Here is a 27,881-nt window from a genome sequence, read left to right as displayed (position 1 = left end):
GCTAATATACCAGCTATACCCTTATCTGGACAGAGATAGCCTAGCTACAATGTGTTATATGTGGGGCTGCCTTTGAATATGGTCTGGAAACTTCAGCTGGTCCAAAACAGGGCAATGAGATTGCTAAAGAGGACTGGCCAAAGTAATCCTATTATGCCAGTACTTTTCCAGCTGCACTGGTTGCCAACCTGATTCAAAGTGCTGGTATTAACATTTAAAGCTCTAAACAGCTGGGTTCCTGGTCGACAGCTGGTTCGCCACTGTGTGAACATGCTGGAATAATAATAATAATAATAATAATAATAATAATAATAATAATAATAATAATAAGAAGAAGAAGAAGAAGAAGAAGAAATTTATTTCTTACCTGCTTCTCCTTCTTGATTGATGCAGGGAACAACATTAAATACAATCTAAGACATAAAACTAGTTAAAAGAGCATATAAAACCAATACAATATTAACATATCAATCACAACATCTTAAAATTCTTAGGTTTAAAATTCATCTGGGTAGGCCTGCGGGATAGATGGACCCTTGGTCTGATACCGCATGGCTTTTCTGAAGTTCTCCGGGAGCCCTGCTCATTTCCCCCAGTATCTGGTATATGAAGGCATGCCGCCTCTTATACAGAAGGTAGTATATAGTAATCAGGACTAGTAGCCATTTAATTTGCCCAATTCCTTTTTAAAGCCATCCAAATTCATCACCAGATTTTATGGTAGTGAATTCCGTAGTTCATGTGCTGTGTGAAGAAGTACTTCCTTTGATTAGTCCTGAATCTCCCACCAATCAGCTTCATGGGATGAACCTGGGTTCTAGAATTATGAGAGATCCACTTTCTCCACACCATGCATAATTGTGTACACCTCTGTTATGTCTCCCCTTACTCACCTTTTTGTAACCTTTCCTCATAGAGGAATTGCTCCAGCCCTTTAATAACATTAGTAATACATTTCTGCACTTTTCCTAAGTTTTTCAGTATGTTAACCAAAACTGAACACAATTGTCTTAAGTGTGGTCACATCAATAGCACTATGGACATTGATGACATTATGTAAACCCATTGAATAAATTATTTCCATGGAAGTATCCATGTTAGTCTTTTGCAGCAAAAGCAACAAAGAGAATTATTCTTAATTAAGAAAGTGACTGGAACTTGGAGTGTTGCTTTTTTTATGCTTTGCCAAAATCATCCTTTTGGCAAAATATAGCAAATAACGTCAGTTTTCTTTTATCTCATCATGAAAGATTGTAGAATTTCATCCTGTTATTCCTAGAACACTGCTATTTGATATTTCTTAAACCAAATCCCATTTAAAACAAACGCTACATGAAGGAAGTCTTACAGTGAGTTCCACTGATTTTTCTTCTTCTTATGTTTCCCCTAATAGGCAGCCTATGAATATTTTTAAATCAGTAAAGTGTTGTTCTTTATTTCCAGTGGAAGATCAGATGTTTCGTTCTGTGGAAGGCCAGGCTGCATCTGATGAAGAGGAAGAGAAATGGACAGGAGACCAGCAATCCCAGGTGGCTGAAGTGGAGAAACTCCTTGCCAACCTTCCCTGTTGCAGTAGCGGGTACGTCTCAGCCAGAGATTGATGCATACGCATAGTTGTCAGACTTAGCAAAGTTATACAGGCATAGTCACTTTTGAATAAGAAAATGTGACATGGTTTATAGAATCTAAATGACAGTAATACATCAGCACTTATCCCGGTAGTCACAGAACATATGTTAATTAAATCAATCTGATTCAAGTAGGTGCGAGGGATGCGCATAAAGCCTTCCATGCTGCCTTCTTTGGCATCTAAAAGGTTCAGATGACGAATGCAAGCATTCTGATTCGGGGGGCCAGAGAGAAATGCCAAAGGCTACACTCTTGGAGACCATAACAGTATGTTAGGGGGAGAACTCTGCATGCAAATCAAGGTGCCTTTGCAGTTGCTACTGCTGTCGTTCACACAACTGAATGGGCAAGCTCACGTTAAACTTGAGAAGCAGCTTGCCTGTTTAGCATACAAATGAATGGCTGCTGTAGAAACATTAGTGATAGTTCTCGCTGCACGCATGGTGCACTGTGTCTGCAGGCATAACTTTCTGAGGTTGCAGACAAAATTAAAAATTGGCAGCAGCATCCTAGGTGAGGAAATCCTTTTAGAAACACACAATTAATTCTAAATTCCACATTCTTTGGCAATATTAAATAAACGGCCTATTTCTCATGACTCAGGAGATTCCACAAGTTATAAAGCAAAAAACGGAATACTTTCATTTCTTCTTTGGGCAGACAAATCATGTGCCCTGTAATGGTGTTTAGAAATGTGCTTTGTTTCCAAGAGTGCCCTATCCAAATATTTTAAACCATTCCGTGAAGATCGTAACTTCTAACATGGTTAGACCACCGTTGAGAGTGGTCTCCTTTATTCCTCATATTGAGACAGTAGCTAAATCCTGTCATTTTTTCCTGTATAATATTGCCAGGATTCGATCATTTTTGTCTGTCTCTTCTGCCAAGACTCTTGTTCATGCATTGGTTATTTCTCGGTTGGACTACTGCAACCTTCTTCTCACTGGCCTTCCTTCTTCTCACATCAGTCCGTTGGTTTCTGTTCACCACACTGCTGCTAAGATCATCTTCTTGGCTCACCGCTCTGACCATGTTACTCCACTTTTGAAATCTCTTCATTGGCTTCCAATTCACTTCAGAATCCAATATAAACTTCTGTTGACCTACAAAGCTTTTCACTGTCTAGCTCCTTCCTATCTTTCCTCTCTCATCTCACACTATTGCCCCGCTCGTGCTCTTCGCTCCTCTGATGCCATGTTTCTCACCTGCCCAAGGGTCTCTACTTCCCTTGCTCGGCTTCGTCCATTTTCTTCCGCTGCCCCTTACACCTGGAACGCTCTTCCAGAACATTTGAGAACTACAAGTTCAATCGCAGCTTTTAAAGCTCAGCTAAAAACTTTTCTTTTTCCTAAAGCTTTTAAAACTTGATTTTGTTCTGACTTTTATAGTTAGTTTTACTCTACCCTGTGCCTGTTTGGTGCATTCTCTTCCCCTCCTTATTGTTTTATTATGATTTTATTAGAATGTAAGCCTATGCGGCAGGGTCTTGCTATTTTATTGTTTTAGTCTGTACAGTACCATGTACATTGATGGTGCTATATAAATAAATAAATTAATAATAATAATAATAATAATGAGAGACCACCGTTGAGAGACAGACAGTGACAGGAGACTTTCTGCCCACAGATGCGATGACCCAATCATGAAGAAGCTGATGTCCTACTTTGTGAACACCAGTACGGATGGCAGTGACAACACCATTGTGGAACTGGTCAAGCGAGTCTCAAAGCTAACAGAACAACTTGAGATGAAAGGCCAGGAAGCGAAAGCACTGGAAACAAATAGGGAAGAAGTAAGCATATTTTGGCTTTTGCGGTGCAGTGGCGGTAAAATGCAGTGTATTACTGCAGATTGGCTGGGACCCAAAGAGTCCCCTTGGGAAAAAGAGCTCCCAATCCCATGATTTCCTTTCTTATTGCAGCTCCTTACGTTTTCTCAGAAGCCACCCAGATTTCTGGGATAATATGTTTGTCAGGCATGTGGTTTCAGCTGTGTGGGTGCTCAAGGGCCCTGTTTTGAATGTTCAGTTCTCCCACAGTCCTTTGAATCACAGTCAATGCTAACTTAATAGGGTTCCTGTATAACAGGCCTAGGGGTAACTGCAAAGCTTTTAAAAAATGTAGCTTTCTAGCAATTATACATAGGTTCCTACATGCTGCCCATTCCAATACTGAAAGCCTTGTAAGGTCTTCAATGAGAGTCATTTTGTGGTGGTCCCCACAGCAGTTTGTCACATCCCAAATGTGCCCACAGGTCCAAAAAGTTGGGGAGTCATGCTGTACAATGAGCTTGTAATAGCTCAGTGATGGACTCTTTGGGCTCCGTCACACCTGCTTTTTTCCCCCGGTTTGCTTCCGCGGTTTCCCTCGCGGTTTCCTTAGCGAGTTGAGTGCTGGGCACTTTTACGTCATTGCATTGTTGCGCTCATATATCTTTTCACCTGTATAGCAACCCCCACTTTTCAAACATCTAGGTTGCCCCTGCAAATTCTACCTTATCATGCCCAACATTTAGGCTAGTTCAAGTGTGTGAAAGGAGACATCCCGCAGCCTATCATGCCAACTGCTATTATGACGTAGACTTCATGTTCTAATGAAGGCAGAGAATTCTGTCACACCTAATTTTCCCCCCTGATATGCACCCATGATTTTGACCTCTGTTTCTTTAGCATGACAAGTGTTGGTCCCTTTCACAATCGTAGCTATACCAGGGGACCCTCTTTTCACTTGTTTGCTCTCCCATTAGAATCATCCAGTTTCCCATATTTTCTAATACTCTGTGTGGCCTGGACTATGTGTATACTGAATTTTAAGTATTGTAACAATTTTGATACTTTCATCAGTGAGAACCAAGCATCTCTGAATCTCTGAAACATCAAAGATCTAGACAGAAATAACCTCCTGCACAATTATACATGAACTATTTAAGTTAATATAGGAATAGCAGGCAGGCTGTCACTTTCTGAAGGTGATCTGGTGATACTGCACTTAAATGGTAAGGTTTTATTTCTACGTTGAGAATCATGTCTTCAAAGTAAAATACAAAAGAAGCCAAATAGAAGCCACTTGAGCTGCAGGCGGGTCAGGAGTAATAGCTGCATATATGGATCAATAATTGATCCAATCTAAAAGTACAAAGGCCAGGAGATAAAAAAGGCTATTAGCTTTGATTCCTTTTTAAGTGTCTTCTAATACATGGCAACGGTAAATTCAGAGAGCCACCTTCCAAAGAAAGCTTAATGAAGGTGTCAGATCATAAATGATAGATTGAAGAAAACATTAGTAAATCCAAAATATGATACTTTACCCCGTCTAGGGCTATAAAACATAGCTAGTAGCATAGAAACTAACACAAGACTTTTACTGGATGAATTATTTAAGAAGCAGAGTTCCTTTCATCCACCAAAAAAGGTGCCTTATTAGCCACAAACATTTACTTGCAAATGTATTAAATTGCTCTTTCACATACATATGCATGTACACTGGAGCATTGTCTTTTGAAGGGAGCAACCCTAATGTAGCTAAGGAATGGCTTCAAATGTAAAGCCAAAGGGTGTCATTCCCTTACACCCTCCTCATTGGTTATTAAACCATAGTTTGATACTGCATCTGAAGAAGGCAAACCAGGCTAAATCATAAGTGAAGGAAGGAATTGGAGCATGAGAGGGAGGAAGAGAGGTGAGCAAGAACAGGGATTGATGATGTCGTGCCAAACCATAGTTTGGTGTTTCGGCTGGTCATGGCTGAGTCCCTGCACATCCAAATGATGCACAGGGACTCCTAGGGCATGGGGGGGTGGGCCCGGATTTTCCCAGGGATAAAGAAACCCTGGGGAAACCTGATTCTTCCCGTTGTCTCGGGACCGTCCCAAAACTAAGGGAGGCATGGGCACTCATCCCACCTGGTGCCAGAAATGGGCACGGAGCCACACCGCACAGCTCTGTGCCCATCAGGGGAGAGGGTAGCAGCAATTCTGCAATCCCTGTGTTGGGGGGTTTAAGGGGCACATGGTCATTTCCCCCCACTTTTTTGTTTGAGTGGGGCCTCGCTCTTGGTTAACCGGGCCTGCTCATGGGGGGGGGGGAATGGTGGCCGTGACATGCCTCTTTCCTCCCAGCACATCACACGCCAAATGGTTTAATTTGTTTTTAGCTGTGTATATTTACTGTGTTATACTGTATGCTTTTATCTGTATGCTGCCCTGAGATCTTATTGATGTAGGGCGGGATATAAATGTTTTAAATAAATAAATAAAATGTGAACCCAGGGGGAGGATCTCTGAACTAGGAAATCCCGAGATCCTCCCCCTCCCTCCCAGAAGGTGGTGTAGAAAGCTACAGTCCAGAAAAAATACATGATTAACCCTATGTGCCAAAGTGTCTTTGCCTGCAATGCTAGGAGCAACTACTGTGGTGGGGGGCACAGCAAGGTGATTTTGAAACTTGGAAGGAAAAGGGAGCAGGCCTGTATAATCCCTTGCATAAACCTAAAGGTGCTCTCTGAATTATGGTTTTAAAGTAGCCTTCCCCAACCTGGTGCTCTTCAGATGTGTTGGACTACATCTCCCAGCATCCCCAGCCAGGATGCTTGGAGTTGTAGTCCAACACATCTGGAGGGCATCAGGATGGGAAGGCTGTTCTAGAGTATTTTCCAGTAGCTGTTGCAACCTAATAGTAGCTTTCTGAGATAGCTGTCATTAGTGTCTGTGGGACCCAGGCAATTGTACTTCTGCCTTTAGCACCTTTAAAATCTGTAACAGCAACCATGATTAAGGGATGGTAAGCATTACATCTACAACCAGCCTGTAGTGTTATGTAAACTACCAAAAATAAAAATAAAAATCATGAACTTGAACAGTGACTACAGTGCACAGTTCGTACAACGATTACAGCACCTTTCAATAGTGTTGATCAGCAAGCAAGCAGGCTGTGTGTAATAATATGTCCAACGCGATAAAGATCCTGGGAAGCTTTGTGGAATTATTTTATTGTTTCTGTTGTTTGTGCAGAATTCAGGTAGCAATTAGCTATGTGATGAGCTCAGGACTAGTGGATGCTTGAGACTGACAGTGTGGCAAAAGAGGATCATTTTGAGGGTCTTTGTGTGTTGCCCTCTTAATTGATTTAATGTACAAAGGAAAATGTAGGATTTCAAGAGGATTTTTAATTTAGAATAGGCACATATATTGAGCAGGATGTCAGCAGCGATTTGAACAAGAAACCTGCTAACCGTGAGAGCTTATACAATATTAAAGTTGTCAGTCAGTGCCACAAGGCAACAGTGTGTTTCATTGCTATGAAAGTGGGTGTAGAAATGGGAATTTAGAAGTCACTGTTTGGTAGATAAGATGGGCTATGAGTCGTCTTCCCATTTGGCAGATTGACCTGAAAGTCAAAGAAGGAGAGTTCACATTGGGCAAATATAGTATTTCCCAACTTGGCCCCTTCCAGATGTGTTGGACTACAAATCCCATCATTCCCATGCTAGCTGGCATTGATGGGAGTTGCAGTCCAACACATCAGGAGCATGCCAGGCTGCGGAAGGCCCGGCTAATAGAACTAACTTAGCTTTCAGCTGACATTGTCCAACTACCAGTAAAAACGTATTACGGCTCTGTCAGCAAATGCAATGACCTTCTTCGAGGAACTCTGGATGGTTCATGGATTATTTCACTCTTTACTCAGATAACACTTGCTCTCCAGGGTGCTGAAGCGGCTGCTCAGTTACTAAATATTGATTAGGGTAATATTTTCTTACCAAATATAATTTTTAGAAATCTCCCTTCTTCAAGAATAAAACAGCAGCCCTTCAGTTCAGTTTCCTCTACAAGGGGCCCTGCTGTGGCGAGCGCAGCAATAAAGATGAAAGATGGCAACAAAAAAAGAATTAACAAGGACTGGAAAACTTGGAATTTATCCCGCAGGATTTTGTTCCAAAGTGCAATAAAAATCAAATGTATTGGGCTTCTTTTTTGCAACAAGCCAATTGTAAAGAGTGATAATCTTTAAAGATGCTGTGCACGGTTCTCCTTATGCCTAGTATAACGAACGTGAATGGGGCTTGCGTCTGAAATGTTACATTGACACAGCTATTCAGGCAGAAATGAAATACTTCCTGCCACTTAATACCTTGGCCTGGGGCTTGTCTATATGGCCCCCAGAACTGCACTTTTAAAAAGTTGCTGATTTCCCACACACAAAAAACCCTTTTACCCCAAGGTCACCACCTTCTTTGCTCTGTCTGTTGGTTCACATTGAGGCTGGGGGTGCAGACTGAGGCCCAGGGTGGGTTGGGGGATGCACAGGAAGGCCAAGCAGGGGGCTTGATGAGCTGAATGGCCACTGGCACTGCCCGGAAAGCCCACACTTCCTCCTGCCATGGAGATTTGCCGCTCCCACACCACAGCTGCGATGTGGCGGGGCTTTGAGGGAACAAGCAGCAAAGCGGCATCACCAAGGGCTTTGCTAGACCTGCCGGGATAAGCTGGCAGGGAGGCGGGGCGATGGCGCGCTGATGTTAGCGCGCGCTGCCCGGGCTTCCAGACATGGGACGCGCAGGGACGTCGGGATCCCTGCAGCATCCGCCATTTTTTTTTTAAGTTTAAAGGGGCCACGTGCGGCCCGAAGACTGCGGAGAAGGTAAGTCCGTTTTTTTAAAAAATGGACTTTTAAAAGTCCTTGCCCTGGCAGCGCCGCTCGCCTGCTTGCTTAGGCGGCGGCGCCAGGCGCTCTCTCTCTCCCCCGCCCTCCCCCCTTGCCATCCCCGATGCCTGCTCTCCCCCCCCGTCCTGCTGGGTCCAGCCTTCCCCCCGCCCCTCTCTTCCCCCCCCCCGGGCCGATGGGCACAGCGCTCGTATGAGCGCTGTTCCAGGTCCGTGGCTTTTCGTGGCTACTCGCGAGTAAGCGAGTAGCTGCAAAAAGCCACAGACCTTCCTAGACGTTTCGCAGCCCCGGCCTGAGGCTGGGGCTGCGAAAAAGGCGCGCCATAAGCGACTTCGCTTATGGCGTGTTAGAGGAGGCCTCAGTGCGGCCTGGGCCCGGATTCCCCTGTGCGTCATCTGGACGCACAGCAGGGAAACTGGGTCTCAAAGCGCGCTAAGGCCTCGTCTAGGAAGGCTCCAAGACACCCTCCTATTCATCACAAAGCCCTTGTCTGCAGTATCCTTCTTTCTATTCTAATCCAAGACAAAATAATCTAATTGTCCAAATGGTGCAGTAGTTATATAATGCCAGGAGATGAGACCTAAATAGTTATTATTTATTTAATTTATTTCTTGCATTTCTATACTGCTCAATTGCTGAAGCTGTTTGGGCATTTCACCACAATTAAAAACACAAAATACAGCATCACATTTAAAACTTTGAAACTACAGTATAAAAGTAAAAAAACCTTGCAGCGATGCAAACTTTTAATATACATTAACAAATTTAAAACAACAGAACTAAAAGACGAATGTGCCTGGGGGGTGGGGGGAGAGAAGACTTCATCTGGCACTGGAAAGAGCACAATGTAGGGACCAGGTGAACCTCTTTGGGAAGCTCATTCCACAGCCTAGGTGCCAAAATAGAAAAGGCCCTCTCCTTGGTAGCCAACAGTCCCCCAATACACTGAAGTGTAGCTTGAATAAGGGGCCAGGTTCACCCAACCCCTGTCTTCAATGGAGTGTCTCACCCTTATTAGCAAGCTAGTTGCCTTGACCCATAACTATTAAGATTCCCGCACTCTCACACTTAGATCCAGGCAGGGGTGAATTACCCTACTTACTGTAAATAAAGAGCTCCTAGTTTATCCAAGCTCTGGTGTCTGTGTTTTTATTTCTTGGGTTCATTCTCCACATGCAAAAGGCCTCCTGAAGATGATCTTAGGGCACAGGCAGGTTCACGCTGGAGGAGATGATCGTTCAGGAAAGCAGGCCTTAATAAGCATAGTAGGTTCAGTATGTTTTCCTAAAGATGCCTTCTATACCTAGCAAGGCCAAGTTGAACTAGGGCTCCACATAGTCAGATCCATTAACACAGTATCCCACCTGCCTTGCAGCTATGGCCATAGTTAAACCTAAGGTTTATCCTGCGATCATCCAGGGTTCACCCCTGCCTGAGCACTGGATCCCCTGTGTGTCACCTAGATGAACAGATTTGACCCCTAGATGATACAGGGATAAACCTTAGGTCTAGCTATGGCCTCTGTTAATTCTTGTGGCCATGTCCACATTTAGCCTTTAATAGATAAGGTTGCCTAATGCCATGGTCATTCAGAACTCTGGCATTATAATCCTGGTTACAAGGACGAGCTTTTACAGACAAGAGAGCTTTGTAGCATTAGATTTCGTGCAGCAAGTATTGCCTAAGAATTTTGCATATACGTTGCAATTGGCTAGTGGATGGGTTTGAGTTTCAGGTTTTAATATTGCTGACCTTTACAACCACCAGGTACCTGATCATTCTGATCTATCTGCCATGTTTTTAAGCAATATATAGGATATTAAATCAATGTAAAAGTTGCCTCTTTGGAGCTTAGTCTTGGCCAGATATTGTCAGTAAGAAATTAACATAATTTGCTGCATGTTTTTATGGAAATCGTTTAATTTCCCCACATCTTAATTGTGACATGGAGAGGCCAGGGTTCCTTCCACACTAGTCCTTTTCTCTGGAATTAACACCTTTGTTCACTCTTTATGGAGCATCATCATCCATTGCATTCCAATCTTTTCTAAGTGCTCCTGCTGTTGTAATGAATAACCTCTTAAATGTCTATTGGATAGTGTTTCTTAATTGTCCCAAGAGTTTGTGTTCCCACAAACCTTTTAACTTTCCCCCCTTTTTAATATCTTTTCCTTTTTAAAATAGTAAAATACCACTCTTTCCTATTTTTTTTTAAAAAAAGAACAGAATGACAGGTAACCACTAATTAAAGTGCTTCTGCTATGGGAAAAGAAACTGACACTGAAGCAATAGAGAAAGGCTATTAAAGGAGCAATTAGTAGGCTATTCATCACTATATTGTTCCACTCCCACCCCACTCTGACCCACATGCTCATCAGGAAGCAATACAATAGGCTTAACTTACAAGGAGGAAACTTTTAATTAACATTGCTGAGAAGTTTGCTGAGTCGGATTGACTTGTGAACAAATATTTATAGGAATATCTTAATCATTGGAGGATAATATAATTGCTTCTGTGGAACCTCCATTTTAATTCGACTTCCAGTACTCTAGAGTAAATGCAACCTGGTAATTTGTTCCCCTATTACTTCCATTCATTCTAATATCTTCACAAACTATGGTGATTATAAATTATTGCTGCCCTTTAGCAAAGCCTTTATTATTCCTGCTTGTGTTTCAGATTAACATTGGTAAGGCAGAGTAATTTTCCTCTGTTATGATTTGGATTCTGAAAATTTCCAAATGAAGTGAAATATTCAGAACAAGAATTTCTCGGAGTCACCTCAGTGGAAGTGGGTATTGGTGAGACTTTCAAATCAATTGAAAAACTTGACCGTATTCCTAAAATAAAGAGGTAATCAGTTCTTAAATATATGCTTAGGCAGTACTGAAGTTAAGACATATGCCAACATTTCCTCCTCTGATTAATCATGCATTTAAAGCAATCAAAAGTGTTTAACAGGAATACAGCTAAGTGCATTTACTACGGGCTTGGTAAGATAGCAATGGCTGAATGAGAATGAAAAAATCCAGTTGACATCTTGATTTTATTACTACTACAGCAGGCAACATGGGTGCAATAGAAACTATGAAACAAAATGAGTGATAGAAGAAGGAAATCCTGTCTGTATTGTTTCTTTTTAAAATAATATGTGAATGTACAAAGTACATTCTGAACGACAATGTCTTAAATCCCCAGATGATCCTGGCTGCATCAAATCGTCCATGAGGTGCCAATTAAGTAGAAGAGTAGATATTTACATGCATTTCCAATTGCCTATATTCTTCACTGTCATTTTCCACTTATCAAAATTGACTTGACTTTCAAAATAGGCTTCTGGGGCATTTACTACTGATTAAAGAGGAGGAGTTAGACTTCACATTTGTGCAACAGTGCTTTTCATGTCATCTGTCATTGTCCAGATGAAAGGCCCTTTGCTAGGGGAACTGCAGCAGAAGGAGGAGGAGGCTGAATTGCTGAAGATGGAGTTGCAGATGTTGGAGACAGAGAGAGTAAGGCTGTCACTGGTGGAAGAAAAGCTCTTGGATATTTTACAGCTACTTCAGCAACTTCGGGACCTGGTATGGCAAGAAAGCAGTGAGGAGGCAGCAGGTTTTGATGTTACCCCCTCCATAAGGATGGGCAACTTTTGTAGTTTTTCATAAAGTCTCTACTAGGGAGACCACATCCATTGTCATGTTGAGTTTGCCACAGGAAAACTCAGCTGCAAGTGGCTGCATAAGAAAAGGAAAACCAAAACGTCAAGATAAAATGAATAACTTCCCATCAAACAAAAACGTCAAGATAAAATGAATAACTTCCCATCAAACATATTCACGCTCTCTGCTCTTCTAAAGAAGGATTAGGACTAGGATTGTTGCAGATAAATCTCAAGTAATTGTTAATCTGTTCCCCAATTCAGAGCAGTAGCTACTAGGGCTGTATGCATTTGGCTTGTGTGAAGAATTGCTACGTAAGTCTCTGGTTTGTATTTCACCTCTGCCATGAATTCTCTAGGTGGCCTTGGGCAAGTCATTCTCTTTCGGCCTCAGCACACACACACCACATCTGCAATATGGGGCTTAAAAATATGGTCTTTCTTCACAAGGTCGTTATAGGTTTACTACTAAATAATGCAGGAGAAGCACTTGAAAGCATTATTTTTTATACCGTCTTTCCACCAAAATCACCAAGGCGGTGACAATACATAACATAAAAGCAAGAAAAACATATTAAGGCATTGAAACAACATTAAAACTGCTATAAAAATGATTTACAGGCATATTTTAAAAACAAATTTGTATAGTCACACAGACAGTATTGGGAGCTTTATGTTCACAGGGCCATTTACAAGTTCCTTTTAACAAAAAACTGAATATGCTACAAATGGATGGTTGCAGTGGGAGAAAGGCTGCTTGCTGCCCTGTTTTCTTATTTCAGACCTTTCTCCTAGTCCCATAAAAGCTTAATAGAGTGTGAAATTGGCTAGATCAGGCTGTAAACAACTTCAATTTTATTCCTAAAGGAAACTTAAAGGAGAGAGAGAGAGATTTTCTTTTATAATAGGGAAGGGCAGTGCATACTATTCAAAGAAAAAAAAAAGAAAGAAAATGCTCATCAAATGGCAGGAGCTTATTGTGAAATTTAAACAGTACCAAAAAACCCTGCAAAAATTGCTTCAGGTACTCAGATGTTTTGTCAGGTTGAGCTGAGGGAGAAAGCTGGGACTCAAAGTGGAAGTATGAACTGAAACACATCAGAGCCTGAAAGACCAGTGTTGCCCAAGGCAAAGGGCCAGTCCAAGCAGGAAGCCCTTTGTAGCACTTCCTGTCTAGGAGAAGGCAGTGACTAGCCTGGGTGGGCAGGGCCAGGCCAGAGCCTGAGAATACTTCACTGTGCAGGGAGATGCTCCGAACCATAGTTTTAATGACTCACTACACAGGGCAGCTATGAACTAAGCTTGTGGCTCCTCATGGCTCCTGTCATGAATTTTGGGGACTTTCGGAACCAGTTAGCCACAGATGATTTTAACAGGTTTAACTGGTTTTTGTCCTGTTCGGGCAACCTGCTAAACTATGGTTAAGCCACTAACCCTTTTGCAGCAAATGGTTAGTGAGTGTGTTTAAACCCTGGTTATGTAGTCACCATGGTGAGGAATGGTACACTCAAAACGTTTCACTCAAAATGCTTAACCACTGTGGCTTAGCATGTCATCTGAACAGGGTCTAAAACAGGTTTCAACGTGTGCAACTGAACTGGGGTCATAACCAAATAATGCAAGAAAAGCACAAGAAGTCATTCTAGATTTAATAATATATCTTCCTGCTGCTTTACTGTTCTCTCTCAGGCTACCTATCTAGCCTATTTGGATCTGAACTCTATTATTATTCAATACTCAACACATTGGTTAGTAAAATATTCAAAGCAGATTTCCAAGGGACACAATATAATGATCCGAGCTGAACTTTATCCCATGCCAAAGAACCAGCTCTTGGTTACTAACAAACCAATGAATACATTAAATAAGCACATTATTTTAGTTTCACAAATCAGCTAATCAAAACATATTATAAAAATTGCACTGATACGTTACATGAACCAAGATGGGGATAATTTTTGAAAGTTACTTTCATTGCTTATAGATAGGGACTGCAGTAATGGTGGCTGAGAAACAAGGTGTTAGATGTTAAAAACCAATGGAGGAGATAATAATTTCTATACACAGCAAATTTACCGGCACTGGATCTAGGAGTCCATTTTGTTTCCAAATATTTACAGAGCAGTTATTTATTGTGAATGTGACTAGAGCTACTGATTGCTTTATCATGCCTAAAATATGCCTGAATTCTGCTGATGGTTCTTGGGAATAAATGTAGCATTCTCCTATTAACTCACTTTCCCACTTGGCAGGGCTTTCATGTCCTCAATGTAGCTGTGCTTGCGCTTTAGATCAATAATCATCCCATGAAGGATATGCTCTTAAAGTGCCATGACTGATTATGAGTGGCAGGAGGTATTGCTGCATTTGGTGTCAGGATTCTGACATGTCTCTCATTGACTAGTGGTCTTACTGAAAATCATTCCAGCTTAGCAGACGATCCATCAAGCAGCATGCCACACCATTGTGGAAACAGTGACATAAGCCTTATACGCTGTCATATATCCTAGCTCAAGATGGTGGTAAAAGCTGTTAATAAATAGGATAACTTACAGCACCATGAAAAGGATGTTACAAATGTCCCATATATCCAGGCTCTAGGAATTTGTATGGCAAGACAGTCGCAGGTGTCTTGGTAGGCTTCTGTTCTCTAATACGGAACAAAATGGTACTGTCATAACCATGTGAGAGAGCAAGTACCTTTCACTGATCGCTAAGAATATTTGAACATATGAAGATCTGGGGATTCTATAAGCCTGGAAATCAAAGCTACCTTTGAGGGAACTTCAGCGTTCTGCACAGTACCTTGTCCCCGTAATGTCTAGCCCCTGATTCAGTATCTATTATTCCCCCTTTTCATGAATTTCTTCACCTCAGCCCTCCATTACCTTGGTCTCTGCCAAAATGTTACAGTTTTGTCCCATATGGATGCTAAATAAAGACTAAAGGCATAATCCTATGGATGTTTAGACAGAAAAAAGTCCCACAACTCCCATGACTGGCTTAGGAAAGCTGGTAGTGGTAGGACTTTTTTTTCCTGTCTAAACATGCATGGGATTGCACCCTTAGGCTGTAAAGCGTCAACTGTACATATTTCTGCCATTGAATCTTCACAAAGAATGTCTGCCTTATACCTGAAGCATAAAGGATCTGTAAAACTGACTGACTGATACTGACACAGTATCCAATGTGGGATGATTCAGTGGCCTTCCCTAACTTCAGAACTGTGTACGCAGGAAGAGTAGCTCAGTCTACAATGATGGTGGTCTGGTTCACACCCAACCTCAGCATGTAGTTTTTATGAAGATGGGGGCGGGGGCACACAGGGTTATGTCTATATCTCTCTTATCTCTCTATGGGTCTGTTCAGACAACATTTCAGGCTCTGTGGTTAGCGAAACTGTGGTTCTCTGAGGTTAGCACTAACCACAAGCCACGCTGTGGCACACAACACTTTAAGCCATGATTAGAACTACTAGCCTCGCTGCAGATGGTCTGAATGTGGTTAGTGAGTGAGCAGGGTTTAGCAAAATGCATAGCACAAAACATCTTATACCCTGCTGCTTAACCAAAAGCTTTAACCAGCAGGGTTTAAAGTGCCTTCTAAACAGGCCCAATCTCTATATATTGTTTATTATTGACCCTGTTCAAATGACACACGAAGCCACGCTGGTTAAGCATTTTGAGCTAAACATTATGGCTTAGTATGTTGTGTGAACCATGACTTAGGTCCTTTCTACACCTGTCTTTTTCCCCAGGATCATCCTGGGATCATCCTTGTGCATCCAAATGACACTTAGGGTAACCTGGGAGCAGGCAGGAATGATCCCTCCATTTTCCTGGGATAATCCTTAGGTGTAGAAAGGGACTTTGTGTGTTATATGAATTATTCCTAACCCTGCTGGCTACATTACCACAGTTTAACACACTCACTAATCATTTGCTGCAAAAGGGTTAGTGGCCTAACTGTGGCTTAGCATGTCATCTGAACAGGCCCATTATTAGTAATACTTCCATACTGCTTGATATAGTAAAATCGCTAAGTGCTTTACAAACAATTTGTTTAAAAAAAACCTAGTTACAATACATATATTTATCTATATTTGCACCATTGCATAGATTTTACCTCCTAAAACCTCTTTTTTGTATTCATCTGTTGATCAAAAATGGCAAAGAAAAATGGATGTTGAAAATAAACCAGATTGATGCATTTTATTTTATCCAAGATAACAGCATGAGGTTCTCTCCTGTCAGAAACACAGCAGCAGGGTTTCTTTTAGTTTAGGAAGAAGTTGTTAATGTCCTTCTGTTTGGATGTGTGCATATAAGCCTCTGTTGAAGTTAAATGTTCCCTAATATTATTTTGTGTTTTAAAGAAAATATCTAACCGTGCCTTGGGGAAAATCTTACTGAGCACTTTGGAATCCTGCTGTGACTCACAACATGGTAAGAAAGTAGAACCATCCATGTAGAACCTTCCTACTAGGTGTCCATCAGAGGCTGCATATAGCAATGTTGTGGAGGGAAACATATTTTTTTTATTACTGCAGCAAATCGAAGGGACTTTCCATTCCAGCACTGCCCTGGTACCTGCTTCTGCTCTTTGGAAATGGTAGTCAATAAAGAGAAGATGGAGGGCTTGGTGCTTCTGGGTTTCATGGGTAGGTCCAAGGAGCAGGAAAGTCATCTTAGCAACTGCAGATGAAGGGAAGAAAGGATTTCAGTGAACCCAGGGATAGGGCAAAGGACAGCAGCATATAAAGGCCCTTGGTGACTGTAGGCAAGAAAAGGGGCAAGACTGTGATCCCCAAAAAGAGTGCTTAGTTGGTGGGGTGGCAAAAGTGATGTCATTATTAGAAGGGAGGACAACATTTATGTTTCTTATATAGAGAGTTCCAAAATCTCTAATGTTGGCCTACCATAAACATACAATATGGGGGGAAATCTGCTGTAATTCACCACATTGGTGAGAGATAAAGAAAGGGTAACTTCACTAAGAGAACGAATATTAGTATGGTTTGGGAGAGGAGGAAAAGTTATTGAATAACTCCAATTAAAACTAATAGCTTTCATTCTTTTGAAATTACATGGACATGGAAACTTGTCTTATAAACTATAAGAACATAAGAATTGCCATGGTGGATCAGACCAAGGGTCCATCTAGTCCAGCACTCTGTTCGCACAGTGGCCAACCAATCATCGGCCAGGGATGAACAAGCAGGACATGGTTCAACAGCACCCTCCCACCCATGTTCCCCAGCAACTGGTGCACACAGGCTTATTGCCTCGAATACTGGAAATAGCACACAACCATCAGGGCAAGTAGCCATTGATAGCCTTCACCTCCAGGAATTTATCCAACCCCCTTTTAAAGCCATCCAGATTGGTGGCCATCACTACATCTTGTGGTAGTGAGTTCCATAATTTAACTATGCGCTGTGTGAAGAAGTACTTCCTTTTATTTGTCCTGGATCTCCCACCATCTTCATGGGATGATCCTGGGTTCTAGTATTTTGAGAGGGAGAAAAATGTCTCCCTGTCCACATTCTCCATACCATGCATAATTTTGTACACCTCTATCATGCCTCCCCTTTATTTCCCCTTAACATTAATCTCTCATATCTCACTCACCACTCACTTATTCACTTTATCTTTGAGTGTAGGGCTGAAGTACATGTGATGTTTGCCATGTAGCTTCGCCATTTAAAGTTTTTTTTTTTTTTAAAGCAAGTGGGAGACTGATCCAGATCAGGGGTCCTGTGCCTGCAATTTGCATTCCCAAAAGAGGTCCCATTAGTTTCCATCTATTTTTTTCCTGTGAACTTGTTCAGGGATATTGAGTAGGCAAAATACATGTTTCTACCTTATACTCCAGTATCTAAAGCTTCTTTTCTCCCCTCAGTATAAGGAGAGGGAGGCTGCATCCTGTAGCAAAGGAAGCGTGTCAGGTCATTACCTTTCATGTTCATGCAAAACCTACATTTGCTGAGTCCTTTTGCTAGGCAATAGCCCACTGTGCAGAAGCTGCTGCCACATCAGCTGAAGGCTTTGATTTGATTATCTTGTTTGTAATTGCAAAGCTTTTGAATTTGCCTTCTTTAGGGAAAACAGAGGCATTATGTACCCAGTCAGTTTGTATAGGAAGTCAGGGTTTTTCACAGGCAAAGATGGGTTGAAGACAGGATGACAGAATGTGAGGTTTAGGTTGAAGCTTTGAACTAGAGGAACTAAATGTGAGTAATCTGATGATATTAAAGCATGCAGAATGTTTTTAGTATTCATTATCTCTTCATCCCTTATACAAGGAGGACTTCTACAGATATTGGCCAACTTAACACTTAAAAGTCAAGGCCCAAATTATGACTGCTTCAATATGAGGCAAATAAACACAGAGAAGGAAAGAACAGAAGCCATTAATTCCCTTTATTTACTTGTGCTAAGGAGGAGTACTAAAATACTATTTTTATGTAGTTGTCATCATCATCATCGTCATCATCATCATCATCATCATCATCATCATAATCTTAGAGTACCTAAGGAAAGTGGCATTCTCTTTGCAAAAGTAACCCTGCTCAATCATATTAAAAATGATACACATACTCATAAATATTTTGCAGCACTGCATCTGGAACAAGAGGCACCAATGCAGACTTTCCTCTTTTAGCAAATAGCAGCTTTGGGTGTGAGGATTTTCTTTTCTTTTTAGGGGAATTAAAATTAATGCCACTTTACTGCATCACAGGCAGTCAGACTGAATTATAAGCAATCATTAAATGAAATAGCATCATAAAATACCCAAAGGATATTTTCATTGGTACTGCAGTGAGAAAGGAAGGGGTGAAATCCCCACATACCATGGTACCATCAATTTAGAGCTGTAAATTGTCCTATCCAGCTAGTGACATTATCTGCTGAGTCAGAGCAACTGCATAGTCCAAAAACCCCTTTGGAAATGCGAGCACTTGGAATGCCTTCCTTACTGTGGCTATTTTCAGGATAGGTGATTTACTGAGATGCAATAATGTGTGTTTGTTTATCTCTGCTTCCAAATGTGTACGTCACTCTTGCATTTGAACAATTGTGACCTAATTCTACCACAGCAGGTTAAATCATAAATATATCTAAGTTAACTGGCATTAGTATGCATAAATGGTGTGTTGCTGGTAAGATCATCTTGGTGCTTCCCCCTTTTTTCTTTTTTGAAGTGTGGAACTTATTTTTTATTCAAATAGTGCATTGCTGCAGTAGAGGTAATGTTAGGCTGCAATGTTATGCACACTTAATTAGGAGGAAGTTCTGTTAAACCTGATGGGACTTAGTTCTAAGTAAACATGCATCAGATTGTGGTGTAAAGCGACATGAAAAAACAGTGACTCATAGAGGTGGGAAATGGATATGGTTGATTAATTTAAAAGGGAAAGTGGCTGTGTAATGAATGTGATAGAAGAGCTGAGCCATTATTTATGGACTTCCATTACTTAATGAGATGAGTTGCTGACTCCAGTTGCGTGAAATAACGTTGCATTAAATAATGGGAAAAGATAATCTGGTTGCACTCTAACATTGAACAGCATTCCTGTGTAGTATGCTTTTGTTTTGGTTAGGATATTTGCCTTACAAGTCTAAATATAAAGGAATCATATCAAAGAAAGGACTAGTTGTGTTAGTATCCACATTGCAATACAAAAATGTATTTTAAATTGAATTCATATTTAATATATAAATTAGCATGTAAATTTGTATGTACTATAGGTTGTATTTTGTAGTATTGTATTTTATTCTATATTTGCGTATCCAAAAATGGCACCCTGGTGGCAAGGTCTTCAGTAACATCGACGTGTTTATCCTTGGCATTTCCACATCTCCCCTGCTGGTGGTGGGGAAATGCATGGCATAATGATATTGCAACATGTGTAATTGTGCTTAAACATTGTGGGGTTGCAAAGGGAATACTGAACAAGGGGCTGTTGTTTTCATCAGTAGTCCCATGTCAAGCTTAAAATGAAGTTCCACCACCGTCATTCAGATGATGCACACCTTCCTTTATTTTTTTCCGTTTAAAACAAATACAAAAACAGAATTACTTGTGCTCCAAAATATAAATAAATTGAGCCCAGAAGTTGTTGTTGTTGTTGTTGTTATGATTATTATTATTAATGTCTGCCCTTTTATTTAAGTCTTTGCATCACCATCTGTCTTTGTATTCACTACTTCAAAAATCACTTCCCCAGATCTTCATAATAAAATGTTACCTGTTTAACACCATAAAGACAATGGCTGTTGTGGATTACATTGCCAATTTTCTATCACTGTGGTGGCAATCAAATGTGATTTTAGGCATGAGATTGTTTTTACAGTCAAAGTTTGTACCCATCACTGACTACAGCTTCAGGATGTTTAGCTTTAGAGCACAGCACCAACAAACAGAGACAGATAGGTTGCAAAATTAATTCATCCTTTGTTCATTTAAGGATGATGATTTAATGACGAGAGTGAGTGAAGCACAAGGAAGAGCTGCGTCAGAGGAATTTGCTCCATTCTGTGTCACAGTGATATGAACAATAATGAGAATGTAAGAAGAGCTGTGCTGGATTAGACCAAAGGCCTATCTAGGCCAGTGTTCTATTTCCGCAGCGGCCAAGCAGATGCCTATGGGAAGCCCACAAGCAGGTCATGACTGCAATAACAACTCTCCCACTCATGTTCCCAAGGGACTGGCATACTGCCTCTGACACTGGAGGTAATATATAGCCATCATGTTTACTTGCTAGTGAGAGCCATCTCCTCCATGAATTTGTCTAAGCTCCTTTTAAAACCGTCCAGGTTGGCAGCCACCCCAACATCTTGTGCAAATGAATTCCACAGTGTGACAATGCCCTCCGTGAAGAAGTACTTCCTCTTATTCTCACATCTTTACATTTAGAAAGACTACATTAGTCTTTGGCAATCAAACCAGATTTTTAAAGAAAGGACATGTTATTGATGTTGAAACTGCATGGTCTTGATTTTGCTAACCTGCTAATGCACCATTTGCATTTCCCCCCTTTATTTTAAAGGAAAACCACATATTGATGAAGTCTTAGATACCCTCTACCATGAACTGACTGCCTGTGAACTCATTCGAAGCAAGCCTCTTGAGAAAGCTCCAGGTCCCAAATCCTTGGCTAACCCTTTGGTTATCTCCTGTTGAGCAACAGTGCCATCTACAGTGTGTTATGTTTAATACTATCAAGCTACAAAAACTGACGCAAAAGCACAGGGTGCCCTGCCATCCATGAGATGTGTTGAACTCAAAAGCTGGAACAGCAAAAGAGAACTGAAGAAATATAAAAAGCTATTTCATACCGATGGCCCATGAAGTTCGGTATAGTCATCTGTAACTGGCAGCGGATCTTGACCACGTTTCTCTAGGACCTAAGGCCCAGGTCTTTCTCAGGCCTTTTCCGTGAATCCTATTCACATGCAGGTGCTTCGAGTTCAAACGTGAGACATTATGCATACAACGCACATGTTGTACCACTGAGCTCTGCCCCCTCACTCTGAATACTTTACTTGAGTACAATATTCTTGAGATGCTCTGTAATTTTCCTTTTAATTTCTAAGCAAGCCTTTATTCAGGAGACTGCTCACTTCTCATGAGAATTATTTAATAAGTGGCATTTTAAGCCTCTGTTACCAGTATCAGAAATATACCAATCAAATGTATGAAAAACATGTTCCAACTTGCCTATAGAACTTTACATTCCTGATCTTAGTAGGAGAGATTAATTTGTATTTTGTTTAATTATCTGTTTCAATGCAGCAGGGTGCCTTCCTTTGAGCATCTAACTGGTGGGCAAAAATGATGCTCTTAACATAAAATGCAAAAATATGAGTGTATAATAAAAAATATATAGCAAGGTTGCTGATACCTTATAACAGCCTTCAAGCTAACACAACTTACTTTGTTTTTTCCTTGAACTGCAAGATCTTCTAACCAAAGTCAGGTGCCAAATAGTGGGGGAGATGAGCCACTTAGAATTAAGGGACAGAGTGCCTTTTATTTTCAGTATCAGAACTGGGTTTGCAGTTCTTTCACACAAAGATCCACTCCCGCTTTTCTTCATTTTAACAGCCTAATTTAGGGTGGAAGGAGAACCTTATTGATATTGTTGCTAAACATTTGGTTGAGGTATGCTGGGAATTTTTTTTGGTCTAAACATGCGTAGGATGGCACCCAGAGAGTCAGAAACCCTTGCTGGCTTACTGCAAATCACTCAGACATCTGCCAGATGATCCTGATCTACCTTCTGCCCACCCCTGTCTTACAACAACAATACAAGTAGCTATAGGTTGTTATCACTACCTATAGTTGTGAGGGGCTTTGTGTGCTGTAAAGTATATATGTTTGTTTGGTGTCTTCATCTGTGCTTGTAAACACACATCTGATTTAGCTCTAGAGTTACGTTTGCATTTCTGTCTAACAGGATATTTTATTTAAATTTATAGTCTACAAATGTAGTTATGCTTTGATAGTAACTTTTAATTACTGTCTCCAATTATTATAAATTTGAGATTGCTGTATTAAACACTACCTTTATTCTTTTGAAGTAATGCCAGTGCGTCTGTTGACCAGACTAGGAGTACTTGGGTTAACAGGAAGCCTGGGGTATTTGTAGAGGGATAGAAGTGTCCACACTCCCCCATCAGTAGACCTGGGGGCGTAAGTATGGAACCTTTGAATTGCATCCCTTCCCATGAACATGTCAGATGTACATGCTCATGGGAGCCACAGTACATTAAAGACAAGTTTGTGCTTGATTTAATTTAAGTTACACACTGTAGTTGGTTGATTTACACCCTATTTGTTTATTTAAAATTATTTTTAGGCCACCTTTATTTTATTCTACCTTTGTAGTAACTACATGTTTTGTAAGTTACCTTAGTTGACATCTCATGCACCCAATTAGGCAACTGTTTTCCAAGGAGCACACGCTTTGTTTTAAAACAAAATTGCACTCCCTGAAGCCTTTAGACTTTAGAAATGGACAACATAAGGGATTTATAAAATCATGATTGTATGACACCGAATGTCAAATGTTGGTGGGTATCAAATGTCAAAACAACATGGGTGGCGGTTGCTTTTGAATCTGGCTGGTCACTGTTAAATAGAATGCTACAAAAGTCAACTGCAGGGGCAGGAAACCCATGGACCTCCAAAGGTTGTTGGCTCCAGCTCCCAATCGACATGGCCAGTTGTCAGGAATGATGGGAATTGTGGTCCAACAGCATCTGGAGAGCCACAGGTCCCCCACCCTCTGATCTAGGGTATTACAAAGTTGTTGTTGCTACCCCCCATTATTTTTGAGCAAAGAAGAAATAAAAGGCAGAATGTTTGGGGCTATTATAGATACTTCTTTAAAATGCATTTTCCCTGTTCTTATGAGAATCAGAGATGGTTTGGATTTGGCTGCAACAGATAATTAAGGGTGCAAAATAAGAGCGTTTCATTAAAATTAAGCCAAACCTTCCCAAAGTGAAATGGCTGAATGCACAACCTCATTTTGAGTGCATATTTTGGTCATAAATTCATGGTGATTTGTTTTCAAGCTACCAGTGCAATTATTGGATAAAATAGCCTCCCCCAAGCTGGTGTCCCCCAGATGTTTCAAACTTCAATTCCCATCAGCCCCAGGTAGCATGGCCAACAATTAAGGATGATGGGAGTTGTAATTTAAAACATTTGGAGAACATCAAGGCCATTTCTACACCAGCCTAATAGTTCGGGTTGGTCATGGCCAAGTCCCTGTGCATCCAAATGCATTCAGGGACTCCCGGGCACAGAAGGGGAACCCTGGGACTGGACCGTGGGCAGTGGGTGCGCGTCCTGGCTTCTTCCCTCTTCCCCTTGAATAGCGGGGGTCAGCAGAGGGAAGGAGCCGGACCGGGAGGAATGCAGGGACATCGGGGGGAGGGAGCAGGGTCGGGGCTATTTACTTTTCTTTTTTAACCTTAGTTTTCGCTGGAGTGCAAATGCACACCAGCTCCTCTTCTTTAAAAAGAAATGGCAGCTGCGATGGGTGCGACACCCCTCTCCCCTTCCGAGATGTCGTGCTGCCATCTGGATGCCCTGGGACAATCCCGGAAGCAGGTAAGTCCAGGATCACCCCCCTCCCTCTCTCTACATCCTTAGGTGTAGAAAGGGCCCAAGTTGCACTGGTGACAATAATATCAGGCTGGTATGCAGATTGCAAAAGCAATTTGAATTTCCACTATTGTTCCTGTAACTACAACATGAATAGATAGAGTGATGTTCTGCCCAACTTGTGTTTATACGACTTGGAAGGAAAGGAAAGGAACCTCTCGTGCAAGCACTGAGTCATTACTGACTCTTGGAGGGACGCCAGCTTTCGCTGATGTTTTCTTGGCAGGCCTTATAGCGGGGTGGTTTGCCGTTGCCTTCCCCGGCCGTGATTACCTTTCCCCCAGCTAACTGGGTACTCATTTTACCGACCTCAGGAGGATGGAAGGCGGAGTCGACCTGAGCCGGCTGCCTGAAACCAGCTTCCACTGGGATCGAACTCAGGCCGTGGGAAGAGTTTCAGCTGCAGAAACTGCTGCTTTACTGCTCTGTGCCACACGAGGCTCTTATTTATACGACTTAGACTTATATAAAATATACAGCCTCTGAGTAGAAATCATTATGTAGGCAAGGAAATTATATCTTTTACTAAAGAGTGATGCAAATGTGCAAAACCAAATTAAACGAAACCATGCATTTATCTTCCTCCTTTGTGACAATTTTCCCCAAAAAGCAGAATGCTAAGCCAGAATCCCCTCTAGAAGCACCTGAGAGATCAATGAGAACAACAGGAACAGGAAGCAAAATTCAGCCCAGTGACTCTGAATGCCACAACAATTTTTTTTAGAGGCGTTACGATGCATTGCCTCTGCACAACCTTGCAGTGAGAATCAGTGTGGTGTAGTGGTTAGAGTGTGGGACTTGGACTGGGGAGACTTGGGTTGAAGTTCCACTTGGGTAACTTTGGGCCCGTCACTAACCCTCATCCTAACTTACCTCACAGGGTTAAATGTGAGAATAAAACAGAAATGAGGATCATGTATGTCGCCTTGGGTTCCTTAGAGGAAAAGATGTAACAAATAAGTAAATAAACTTTCATTCATATAAAGTTCTCATCCAAGCCTCACTGGAACAAATGGAGGTAGATTTTACCATATATGTTTTTAATGAGGTTCAGAATTAAAATAATAGTAGAAACAAGAAGAAGAAGAAGAAGAAGAAGAAGAAGAAGAAGAAGAAGAAGAAGAAGAAGAAGAAGAAGAAGAAGAAGAAGACATACTTAACAAAGTATATTCACCCAAAGGACGGCTGTAGCCTCAGTGCATTACATGTATTTGTGAGGTAATTTTTGCTTCCCTTTGGGATACCTAATACATTAAACAGTCATCTCTCCTAATGAGAAGCTGGAGAGCTGTGCTACTCAGATGTCCAGATGTCCTATAGCTCAGACAAAACACCAATTAAGGCGTAACCAGAGAAAGGAAAAAACTCTCACTGAACACAGGGGGCTGCTGTTGCTGTGAACTGCAGAGTAATGAACAGGTGCTGAGAGAAGATTTTGCCAATAAATTCTACCGGGAGAAGCTCAATGCAGGAAGCAACAGAATCGGTTCTTGTGAAACCAATCACAAAGGGCCGAGTAGATGTGACATGGGAGATCAATGAACAGGATCTGCTGGGTTGTTTGTTTGCTTTTGCAGCGTTAATAGCAGCTGTGGGGGAAGGCGGCTCAATCCAAACCATAACATTGGCAGAAATGGGGGCTTCCTCTTCCCCCAGTGCCAGTTTGCTGATTAAAATCATGCACACTCCTGAAGCTGCTGCTATTTATTTATTTATAATACTTGTATCCCGCTTAACATAATAAAATCTCTATGCTGTTTATGTACAAAATTGTTTTAAAATCACTGTTGAAATACACTATTAATAAACAATTACAACTATAACAAAGATAGAGAGCATTAAAAATACATCACATTTTCTCTTCCTGAATCAAACGGGGGAGGGTGTTCGAGAGAGTGGGTGCCACTACTGAAAAGTCCTGCTTTCGAGATGTTATATGGCAGCATTCAATTGGTTACAGAATGTCCAGTGAGACTTCCTCAGAAGGTCTTAAAGTTTGGCCGGATATATAAAGTGGAAGGGGGGGGGTGTCTGCTACATACCCAAGTTATTTAGGGTTTTGTATGTCATCAACAGAACCTTGGACAAGGCGTGGTAGCTAACAGGTAGCCAGTGTAGTTCTTTGAAGACAGGTGTAATGTGAACATAGCTGGGTACCCCATAGGGGAGTCTACACCGGCCGTTTATTGCAGGATTGTATCGCAGTCATCACTAACAGGTCACATGACATTCACCTGCTCCCACGGTGATGTGAGCTCCACCTCTGTTTTCCCAGACTGCTTTTGTCGTGGTTTTTCTGGCTCTCTCGCTTCCATTGTGAAGAATATTTGTGGTGTGCCCCTCCTTTGCAAGGTCATTGCTGTTCACTGCGAGTTCTGAGCTCAGCGAACAGCCAATCAGCTGTAAGTGCTGGTGTGTGCAAGGGTATCGGAGGTGTGCAGCCATTTCTGCCACATGTTTTGGATGGGTATTGGCATGTTTTACCACCAATTTTTTTAAATACAAACATCTCTCTGTGCAGGAGTGCATATTCAATGGAATTCCTATCCCCCTTGTGTTGCTGCACATCTGCGCTCATGCGCATCTCTCACAAATCATTTAAAAAATCCACCTGTGCCCCGTAGCCATCTGCCTAGCCCGGCCCACTTGTACCAATACACATGCGGAAGCACCATAATAGAGCACACATGCTTCTGCAGCGGCACCCCGTCAATGTGTTAAACATTGGTTATATGTGCCCTGTGAGCACCGATCTCGGAAGCAGGGAACATTCGGAAGCAGCCCTCTTCTGTTGCAAAAGGGCTGCATGTGTAGATTACCCTACTTACTTCATTCTGCACTGGCTTCTAAACAATTCATAAGGGCTGCCCCACATAGAGTGCATTATAGTAATCTAGCCATGAGGTTTGCCCTGCTTGGCAAAACACACACATTACCATACAAGTCCCTGTGGCACAAATAGCAGCTGCAGAGGGGACTTTAAGGGGGAAATGTTAACCCCCTCACCCTTGGCACCACAGTCCTAAACTGAATTGGGTTCCCATGCAGCTGCTAGTAACACTTAAAAACACACACACCATAGGACATTGTATTCACAGGTCTCCTATGGTATGTCTAGTGTGGCTCTCAGTACTGTACTCTATTCATTGGGATAAAACATAGAAGGATGGGATGATAATTTTTAGGGAGTAATGCAAGTTTTATTGAATATCCCAAGGTTTTGTAACTAACTAAAGCAGCTTTACTCAACCTGGTGTTTTCCAGATGTGATGGAATAAAGCTCCCATCAGCCACAGCCAGCATGGCAATTGGGGGAAGTCTGAGCTAGAGTATTTATTTTGAACAAAAGCAGGGAAAGGGGTGTTCTATTAATCCTGACACTATCGCTTAACAAGCATATTAAAATCAGAAATTAAAACATTTTAAATGGAATACAGACACTCCCCTTATAGTGACATAGTATGTATCTTCCTTTCTCCCGGGTGAGTTATCCATGAGTTAACAATTGTAAATGTTGGCAGCCTCGTGAGGCATTGACTATTATAGAAAAAGAAGAAGATTCAGAGATTTGTCCCCTGCCACCATTATACATTCAACATACATCCAACATACATACTGCCATTTGAGTTGAAAGTAGGAATCAGAATTTATAGCAAAATTATATCCTCCCCATATACTTTCTGCTCCACTAATTGTCTGCATAAACTATACAATATTGGGATACAGCATTGTCTTCCATTAGGCTACAT

The 27,881-nt window shown here is 41.5% G+C and overlaps 1 protein-coding gene across 1 annotated transcript in view; it reads left to right on the top strand.

The window, feature by feature from the left end:
* EFCC1 (EF-hand and coiled-coil domain containing 1) overlaps positions 1 to 21,862 on the top strand; it is an 86,917-nt gene extending 65,055 nt beyond the window's left edge. The window contains exons 4-8 of the mRNA XM_063121603.1: positions 1,444 to 1,579; positions 3,256 to 3,421; positions 11,714 to 11,872; positions 16,325 to 16,394; positions 21,005 to 21,862. Of these exons, the coding sequence (XP_062977673.1) occupies positions 1,444 to 1,579; positions 3,256 to 3,421; positions 11,714 to 11,872; positions 16,325 to 16,394; positions 21,005 to 21,138 (665 nt within the window). The 3' untranslated portion in view covers positions 21,139 to 21,862. The remainder of the gene's footprint in view (positions 1 to 1,443; positions 1,580 to 3,255; positions 3,422 to 11,713; positions 11,873 to 16,324; positions 16,395 to 21,004) is intronic.
* The last annotated feature ends 6,019 nt before the right edge of the window (positions 21,863 to 27,881 follow it).

Source organism: Elgaria multicarinata, chromosome 3, assembly GCF_023053635.1.
Source record: "Elgaria multicarinata webbii isolate HBS135686 ecotype San Diego chromosome 3, rElgMul1.1.pri, whole genome shotgun sequence".
NCBI classification, from domain to species: Eukaryota; Metazoa; Chordata; class Lepidosauria; order Squamata; family Anguidae; genus Elgaria; species Elgaria multicarinata.
This window is presented reverse-complemented; position numbering and strand designations above follow the sequence as displayed.